The 9,695-nt window shown below is 35.5% G+C and overlaps 1 protein-coding gene across 1 annotated transcript; it reads right to left on the reverse strand.

Moving 5' to 3' along the window:
* Positions 1–8,300: 8,300 nt before the first annotated feature.
* Positions 8,301–9,418, reverse strand: LOC126830501 (phenolphthiocerol/phthiocerol polyketide synthase subunit A-like). Its single transcript, XM_050560889.1, has 3 exons — positions 9,265–9,418; positions 8,639–8,820; positions 8,301–8,483 (listed from the first exon to the last, which is right to left on the reverse strand). Exons 1-3 carry the CDS (start codon positions 9,416–9,418, stop codon positions 8,301–8,303), a joined length of 519 nt encoding a protein of 172 aa, XP_050416846.1.
* Between the last annotated feature and the right edge of the window lie 277 nt (positions 9,419–9,695).

Consider the following 9,695-nt stretch of genomic DNA (forward strand, 5'->3'; position numbering starts at 1 on the left):
TCTAGGTTTAGGTCTCTTGTTAATAAATGTAAATTCCAGGCTCCCCTAACTTTAGGCGACAAAGCAGTCGCAAATTTAACATTGTCCATGCTCTCAATAAATGCATCACTAAGAACAGCTGCTCCAAAAAAAACACCTTTTATTTCGGCGCCAGGGAATCTATTGTTCACGCTTTTAAACCCATTTTCAACAGAATCATACTGAGTTACGTCAACCTGTTCTGAAACTACGCAACAAGACGACGAGCTCTCCAAATTGTCTATATTCATCAAATTTTCTTGGGAAGGTTTGCGACGATTGAAACAAACTACATTACCAGCCCCATTAGCCACCAGAAATTGTACACATTCCCATCCTAAACCAGTAAGACCACCTACAACAATATAGACCGCATCTTTTCTGAACATGTTTTCGCTAACTGCTCTTGCTGGTGGTAGCATTAAAGATCGGCTGAATGGTATTTCTGTTACAGATAAAAGACGCATGATGTCTATGGAACGTGGAATAGCAATGCTAGAACGACGTCTTCCAAGAACGCCCGATTTGAAAGATTTGCAAATAACTGAAAGTTCGTCCTTGTGTGATTTTATCCATTCGTTGATTTGTGGAACTTTCTGTAGAAGCCTGGCGGGACTATAAATTTCTTCGGTTCTTAATATTTGAGTAGCGACATTTGGGCGATTATGATGAACAGCAGCTATACCTAGACTATCTATTAGTGATGTCAGGGTTATAAGGGAGTGGGCGTTAGACCAATTACCAATGATATCGTGGATTATTAGTTGACTTAAGTTAACCAAGCTTAAAATATGGCCATGTTCTATAGTTTCGATTTCCTCCAACGATACGACCTGAACGTGTGTCTTGTGATGACTCGCTAAGATAAGACACATTAACCGCATTAGAGGCTTGGTTCGACTGTTGTAAAGAAGGGTTACACCATTGGCAGAAACATTTTCCGAAAGGGACCACATAAGAACAATCTTCATCATCAATCCTGGGTGATAAATTGGAAGGAACTCGGCAGATATTATACAATCTTTTGGGACGACTATCGTTGTTCCTGCTTTCGTTGGGTAACACGAAATGTACTTTTCATTGCAGTTCGCTGAATTCAAATACCCGATAGCTTCTAAGCACAAAACTGGAAATCCACTAGAAATTAAAGCAGAATGAAGATGAGTGACATTTTCGGTACACGTGTTGTAAAGTAACGTATTTTGAATAGCTAAAGTATCAACTTTTAGTGATACTTCGGAATTGGTAGTAACATCTGGCCGATCAGAGTATATCAAATATGGATTTATGTAATCATTTTTCGTTTCTGAAAATAGTTGAACTTCACATTTCTCGTCCATCTCGACTTCTCTATATTTGTGCTCCATTCGATCTGCAATATGCAGAATTTCAAGACTGTAAACAACATTGTCTGTAATAAGAAACTCGCCGCCTTGCAACTCCTCTCCATTTTGACATATGGAATTTATTGCATTATATAATAAGTCAGTGGTGATGTCTTCTACTTTTCCACTAACATCAACCAGATTAAGGCGGAAACCAATTAATTCTATTTCAACTGTTCTCAGCATTCCCCAAAGAGCCGCCGCAGAAGGATTTCCTACTGTAGCATTGCAGTTATAGCTCAGTATCCAAGTATCTAGAGTGATGACACAAAGAGGAACATCGATCCTCTTTGCCAACATGAAGAGAACAAGTTCTCGAAGCTGCATGCACTCATCTAGAATACTTTGGAATACAGTCGACGTCTCTTTTGTATCAGAGCTACGTTGATGGGAGATATACACGAGAGCTTTCTTATTACTCAGTTGACCAAGCTTCGAAAGCTGATCAGTGATGGATTCTGTCGTGTTAAGCTTAAGTACATTTAAACCAGATAGATCCAACTTTTGAGAATTGTCTAGAATTAGCAATTCTGATAAATCTTCATTTTGTGCATCTTCGGTTGCGAGGGTATTGAATCGTTTCCAATGTAATCTGTACAGCATTTTTTTATCTGCTGAGGCGATCCCTAGATTTTGGGTGATGAAGTTTCGAGCTTCCGCAATTACGTCGCCATCTTCTGTCAACAATATGATATCATAATGGGTAGTTGATTTCGTCTTTTTTATAATCTTTCCATACGCAACCATTTTGTCCTTTGGTGATCCTTTTAAGGTCAGTCTCCCAATCTGAACTGGGAGAATTTCTGTTCCTGCTCCTTTGCTTTCCAATATCCCAGGCGTTTGAAGCATCCCATCCAGAATAGCTGGGTGTATAAAAGTGCCAATTCTCTCTTGTCTGATTTCTTCAGGGAGGCTAAAATAGACCAAACATTCATTATCGTTTGAAACCGCATCAGCAAGCACACGAAGTGGAGTCCCGTAAGAAAATCCTAGTTTCTTTAATTCTCCGTAAATATCTTCTTGAGAAAACTCTGAATGACATCGATCCCTGATCTCATCTATATCTACAATTGTATTTTCCTGGTTATCTGCCCAACTGATTGAACCCACCGCTAAAATTTGATTATCTCGTAAAACAGTGTAGTTAGTCTTCTCCTCCTCGCTTCTATAATCATCTTCAACACTTGTAAAAACATCCAACTCAACGTTCTTTCCTGGATATAGTTCAAGGGGATGTATAAAATTAATCGACACGGCCGTTTCAGTAACCCTTCCAGATGTTAAGTGCTCAGCAATAGCTAAACCAACTTCTCCATAAAAAGCGCCGGGTACGAAAAGATTGTCCAAAACAAAATGTTCATATACTGATCCAATTCTGTTAGGGTTGATCAGGACTTTGTAGCTTTTATTTGCGCCAATAATTGGTCTTAGAAATGGATGGCCACTCGAATGCAGGTCCCCTCCCATTAAGGCAAGCTTTGAAGTTTCTGGAATAATTAAGTTTGACTTTGGATTGAAATGATACTGTGGCACGTCCGTTACATTCCCTCTTTCAGCAAGAACATTATCCCAATTTGGGTCAATTCCGTGTGCATAAAGCCCTGCTAAATTTTGCATAATACAATGTGTTTCCATATCCCTTTTCATTGATATCAGCACGCATGCTTGGTCCAAATCGAAATTGTCTTCCGAATGGGCAAAGAGTACAGGCTTTGATCCAATTTCTAGAAAAATATTGAAACGATCTGCTTTTTGAGCATCTTGAAGAGCCTGTCTGAATAACACAGGTTCTCTAACGTTGTTTGCCCAATATTCTGCTGTTATGAAATCTGATGCTGTAGCTTCTTTGGCTGATACTGTTGAATATAGTTTTACATCTGGTTTTGAACCTTGTAATCCTGATAGATCACCCTTTATCTGGTTGGAACACTCTGTCATATGATGACTATGGAAAGCACTCGTCACTGTCAAATCGTGTAGAAACATCGGGATTTCTAACTCTTCTTTTGCTGATTGGATTCTCGATTTGACCATTTCGATAACGTCAGTGTCCCCACTAAGGGTGCAGGATTTTGGACTATTGTGTATAGCAATAATTACTTTTCCTTGGTAATCATCAACTATTTTCTGAACCTCCCTCACATCATAATTACCAACAACCAGCATAGATCCCCCTGTTGCATTCGCTTGTCGATATGTTCGATGATAAATAACTCTTACTGCATCTTTTAAAGACAGCGCTCCTGCTGAATGCGATGCTGCTACTTCCCCAACTGACTGACCAACAACACAATCTGGTTTTATTCCCCAGTATTTCCACACAGCATCAAGAGCTACCTGACATGTAAATGATGCAATTGGGCCGAAATATGGATCTGTTGGATCAAAACTATCTTCAAATCTTTGGCAAATCGACCAACCTGTCAGTGGTAACAATAAAGCATCTATTTCCAATATTTTCTTGTAAAAAACGTGGTTCGTCTTCATGAGCTCCTTGCACATGCCCTTCCATGTACTTCCCATTCCACAAAATACAAAAATGATGTGCTTTTGTTTCTGTAGAGCTTTAACCGGAATCTTATCAATTGTGGCTGTGCCTTCTAATTGGTCTACGGCGTCGTCCATTGATTTTACGACTTTAGCAACTCTTACTGGATAGTGATCCCTTCTTACAGTTGAGGTGAAGGCCACATCATCTATAGAATAAGCTTGTGTTTTAGCTCTCTCACAAAAATGTTGAATACTGCCCTTAACTGATGTTTCGTCTACTCCAGAGAAGCAGATAAGTCGTAATTTGTCATGATCGATGGCTTTAACTGCTTTGGCTGTATTATACGATTTTATGATTGCATGACAATTTGTTCCACCGAAACTAAATGAATTAACGCATGATAATTTTGTTCCGTCGTAATTGTATGTCGGCCATTTATCGGTACGTGTTGCTACTATAAGCTTTAACTTATCAAAGTCAATCTTTTCATTTGGTGTATCGAAATGAAGGGTTGGGACAATAAGTGAGTGTTTCTGCATCAGAAGAACTTTAATTACACCTGCTACTCCTGCAGCTGACTCCAGATGTCCAATGTTAGTTTTAACAGATCCAATATAACGTGGAGCATTTTTAGTATAATCTGCGAGAAATCCACCTAAGCAGTTCGCTTCTACGGGGTCGCCAGCCTGTGTACCAGTTCCTATTAAAATTGAGATATGTAGATCATAATATATATACTTGCAGTCAATATTTACAAATCAAATAACTTGGATAGAAAATACTTTCTTTGTTATGTTAATAGTTTTATTCCATTTTTAACAGCTATATAATTACATTGTAGCATCAGGATATTTATAGTTAGTTATCATGTAGTATATTTTAGTTATGTGTTCAATGTGTTAATTAGGAGATAAACACCTCCTGTTTCGCATTTAGAGGGGTGTTATTGTCCAATAGACATGTCCTGAGATCATTAAGGCCCAAGACGCGTTAGGGTCACGGGTTCTAATGTAAAATCTCAGGACATGTCTATTGGACAATAATACCCCTCTAAATGCGAAACAGGAGGTGTTTATCGACATTGTAACATGCTATTTTTTAGAATTTTAAAAGAACTTATTTTATTGTGTAAACTTCAAAATTCGTCTCACTGCAAATAGGGTTTTAGTTACGTAAAAACCAAAGAAATCAATTTTGACGTAATGAAAACGTCGTGACATAGCGGGGTAACTGGCTGCTCATGGTAGATTTGGCTCGCTTATCGTCTGGTTGCTATAGTAGCCGTATGAGTTTAGACACACAACCCCCCCCCCCCCTAAAATTCTCACTTCATTTTTTAAAAAGTACTTTTTGAAACAAAATTTATGTTTTTGTAATAGATTTTTGAAAATGTTGTTGTTTGTAGCTGTTATCTGACAAGGGGGTTGGCGTTTCCAGTTCATCTTTGGACATATCTCCAAATATTTCATCTAATGTACCGAGATCAAAATTGATTGTCTCCATTGTGGTTATCTCCAGTAAAGTAGTACGCATAATATTCATATGCAGTGATTTTTCTAATTTAGAGGGGTGTTATTGTCCAATAGACAGTGTCTAATCGACCAATCAAAACGCACGATTCACCCTTAACCATGTTACAATCAACTATTTGTGTAGACAAAGGGGCGTTAAAATAGACGAACATTGGCATAAAAGTCCATATTGATTTGAGTGAATAACCTTTTTATTTTAAATTTTAATTTCTAGTGAAAAAAGTGAACAGTCTATTCTACACGTTTTTCTTTGCATTCGAAACCATTATGTCCATAATTTACACGAAATCGTGTAATGATTTTAAAATGTGTTCACTGTGTCCTAAATATTGGATGTTATGGTATTTCCAGTTAACTTTTGCATCGCATCTTTGTTAAACCCCATTTCATTTCATTTCATTTTTGTTAATCTTCTTTTCATGTTATAGTTGGACTCCTAGTTAACCTGTTGCCTATCGTACTTATAGTATTCTTTGTCAAACAATTCACGATTAAATTATCACAGTGTCAATCTACTATTCATATTATCGTGGCATGTCATTCAACCAATTGTATAATGTGTTAACGAAATATCCTTGTTAATTCAATATATGGTATGCATAGTTAACTTTCTGGTGGTGTTCCTAGTCTGTATAAATATATACTCTTCAAAAAAAGTAGGGTATATTCAGAAACAATACAAAACTGCCGAAATGCACTGCTGTTTTTATTAGAGGTAACCAGTGTATGTTAATAACAGGCCAATTCCAAACACTGAAAAAACTCTTGTGCTGGATCTCAACACAAGGACTTGTGTTAAAAATATTTTACACAAGTTTGTGTTGTATTACATTGCAATGACACAAGTTTGTGTTCTTTTCAATGTCTTAACACAAACTTGTGTAGATTTATAAAATATTAACTGTATTATTAAGCAGTGTGGTAATTCCTTCCTGGATTAGCATCGATTAAAAACGTAGTCCGGTGTTAGAACAAACTCTAAAAGTGATATTGTTGTGAAAAAAGTTTGTTCAGAAAATAAGAATATCAGGTTTTGCGATTTTGGTATTTTTTAATACAATGTATTTATAACGCAAATTTTTTGTTTCGGTTAAAACAAAATATACGACCATTTTAATTGACCGAAATACATGTGACTAATAGCAATATGACGGGCGGACAAACTGACCAAACAGTATATTTCGAAGTATTTGGGGTAAGCTAATTCAATATTATATCATACTGCATGTGCATAATTGTGTTTCTGTGTGATTAAATATTCAAAAAATCATTCTTAGGATACAGCCTCGACACCAGTGCCCCTGAATTGCAATGTTTGTTTTGTGTTCTGGACGCCATTTTGAAAAACTGACATGACCTATATTCATGTAGATTTTCAGATTGCAGCAGATGTTAGAAATACAATCCAGCGATAGTGCAGTCTAATTCCTTTAAAACGGAATCTGAATTGCTATTAGGTTATTTTGCTCACAGAGAATCGGGTGTGTAATCATCAGAAACAGATGTAAACTTCAAATGATCATAGGTATTGCTTGGTGTGGTTCTAGACTCATATAATGCCATCAAACTGGCCATTTGGTTCAATGTGAAACTTCGTGATGCATGTAATTTGTATTTGAAAGAGGAGTAAGAAATAATGCTGCCTGACTAAAATACTTTCCCCTATTGCATTAGCATGTAGCCATACCTATGAGTCTCTAAATATTGTTTCATTATATAGACTGCAGTGTAATCCTAATAAGAATTTGGCCTGAAAACTTGAAATATTATAGATGGATTATCAATAATTAATAGTAACAGTCGATAATTATAGAAATGTATTATTATAGGAAGAAATCAACCTTTATTTTTAAACATTTAGTGAACATTTCGAATGTTAATGCCTCTTTTATATAAAATGGTTTGATTCATCAATTTTTGTTTTACAAATTTTTAAATTTCTCCATTTTATATGATTTTTATGCTATATTTATTTTATCTGTCTATAATTATTTGTCCTGTACCTTATTTATTAGTTCATTTTTATGTACTGTAGAAAATTTTGAATTCGTAATCTGTTAAAGGGAATATTTTTTCTTAAAAGTATTTTAATTTAGTGCACAATTAATGTCTTTAGTGCTTGGTTTGGTTGATATTAAATTTAGATATATTTAAAATGTATGTTTTGGGAGCATGGGTTAGGGATATTGTGTATATATATATATATATATTACATTCTCAGTTCTTTTTAAGGTTAATTGTAAAAAAAAATTAAATAGCTTTTTTTGGGGAGGTGGGGATTGGGGATGGGGAATATTGTTATTATTGAACACAATTTTTTTAGTACTGGAATTAATTTTGTTTATTAATATTCCAAATGTCTCAGTGCTTGTTTCTGTTTTTTAATTTAAATAGCTATTTTTCATTAATATTCCAAATGTCTCAGTGCTTGTTTTTGTTTTTTAATTTAAATAGCTACTTTTTATGTAATAATTTGGAATGGGGGTGGGGAATATTGTTATTATTGAACACAATTTTATTAGTATTGGAATTAACTTTGTTTATTAACCTTCGAGATGTCTGTATTAGTATTAATTTGGCATTAATTTATTTTTTCATATCATTTATTAAATAAATAATAATTTAACAAACAAAATTATTGTTATGTCATTTATCAAACATTATGTCAGTTTAAACAAAACAAATTGAGGGATTGCTATACTGGATATAAATTTGTAAAATACAACACAAGTTTTTGATTGTGGTTATACACAGAAATTTAGAAATTTCAACAAAAGGTTCAGAAATTTTAACACAAGTAATGTGTTGTTTCAACATTTAACACAAGTTTGTATATAAGAGTATATGTTGTTTTATTGTTGTGTTGTCATTATGCTACATACCGTGGGCTTCTATGTATTCCAGTCGATCAGGATCAATATTATATCTGCTATAAACTTTTTTCAATAATTGGAATTGTTGACTTCCTGAGGGGGCTGTCATGGGTGTCACGGAGCGGCCATCCTGGTTCGACCCTGTCATAATGGTCCCCCATATCGGATCGTTATCACGTTCTGCCTGAATTTCGTAAAGGTTAAATAGTTAGTAATGAAACAAACCATGGAAATCGCAAAATGACATTAACGTTTTGAAAAAGTTAAACCTATAGCCATAGTTTCTGATATTGTTTACAAAATGTGAAAACAAACTCTACCGTAGAAAAATATACTCACATCCTTCAGTCGTTTTAAAAGAATTATCCCTGCACCTTCACCTCTTGCATAACCATCAGCTTTAGAGGAAAAGGCCTGACAATATCCAGTAGGGGAGGCCATCCTGGCTTTACTTAGTTGAACAAATATACTAGGAGACATCAATGAGTTAACTCCCCCTGCTAAGGCCATGTCACAATCACCTGTTAATGATAATAGAAAATGTGCTACAGCTAGCTAACAGCATATTTAAAACAAGTTGTCCATTTGATTTCGTATTTTGTAAACGGTTAGTACGTTTCTACTTTAATTTAGTGGCTTGTGAACATTTAAATGTATTGAAGACCATGGACAGACAACATTCGTTAAACACCGAAAGAAAGTTGACCATCGCGCATAGCTGGTGAAGAAATGCGTTGTAACCATACGTACGGTTCTGGTTGTAGCTACAGTAAACATCGGACAGGAGTGAGTGGGTTCGTGCCAATTAGTTTCTAGTCACGATTATTATAACGACAAGATTAACTTGCCAAAACATTGTGATATGTCTGTACAAACCAATAGTTTTTTTCCATAGAAATTGTGTTTTTAATTTCATATTCGTGAGTGACATAATAATTGCTAGCCGTATTTAGAACCAACATTACCTTCTCTTAGAGCTTGAGCAGCAAGATGAATAGCTAATAAAGATGATGAACAAGCTGTATCTAAAGCCATAGCAGGCCCAAGAAGATTGAAGGTGAACGATATGCGTGCAGCTACAATACTGGTAGAGGTTCCCGTTAAGGAATAATTATTCATATTTTCACTGTCTGTTGATTGGAGATGTTTATAATCACTATTCATTACACCTTAAATAAAAAAAAGGCTTACGTTATAAAGCAGTGAAAGGTCTCGAGTCATAATTTGTACTGAGGCAATGAAAATACGACAATGATTTGACTGGAAGTGCTCCAGACAAATCAACAACAACACACGGATCCATAACAACTTCGCTTTACAGTGACAATTATACACAGTGGTTAAAAATCAAAAGTCAGTAATGTGTACGTGTGTCAACCTCTATTAGTCCCAAACG

The sequence above is a fragment of the Patella vulgata genome, chromosome 8, assembly GCF_932274485.2.
Source record: "Patella vulgata chromosome 8, xgPatVulg1.2, whole genome shotgun sequence".
NCBI lineage: Eukaryota > Metazoa > Mollusca > Gastropoda > Patellidae > Patella > Patella vulgata.

Bases quoted from the DNA above. Each gene is read 5' to 3' on its own strand.
- LOC126830501 (XM_050560889.1), bottom strand. From the start codon at position 9,418: ATGAATAATTATTCCTTAACGGGAACCTCTACCAGTATTGTAGCTGCA. The intron at 8,821-9,264 runs GTAATGTTGGTT...TATCATTAACAG, and splicing joins TGCTCAAGCTCTAAGAGAAG to GTGATTGTGACATGGCCTTA. The intron at 8,484-8,638 runs GTGAGTATATTT...TACGAAATTCAG, and splicing joins TTTTAAAACGACTGAAGGAT to GCAGAACGTGATAACGATCC.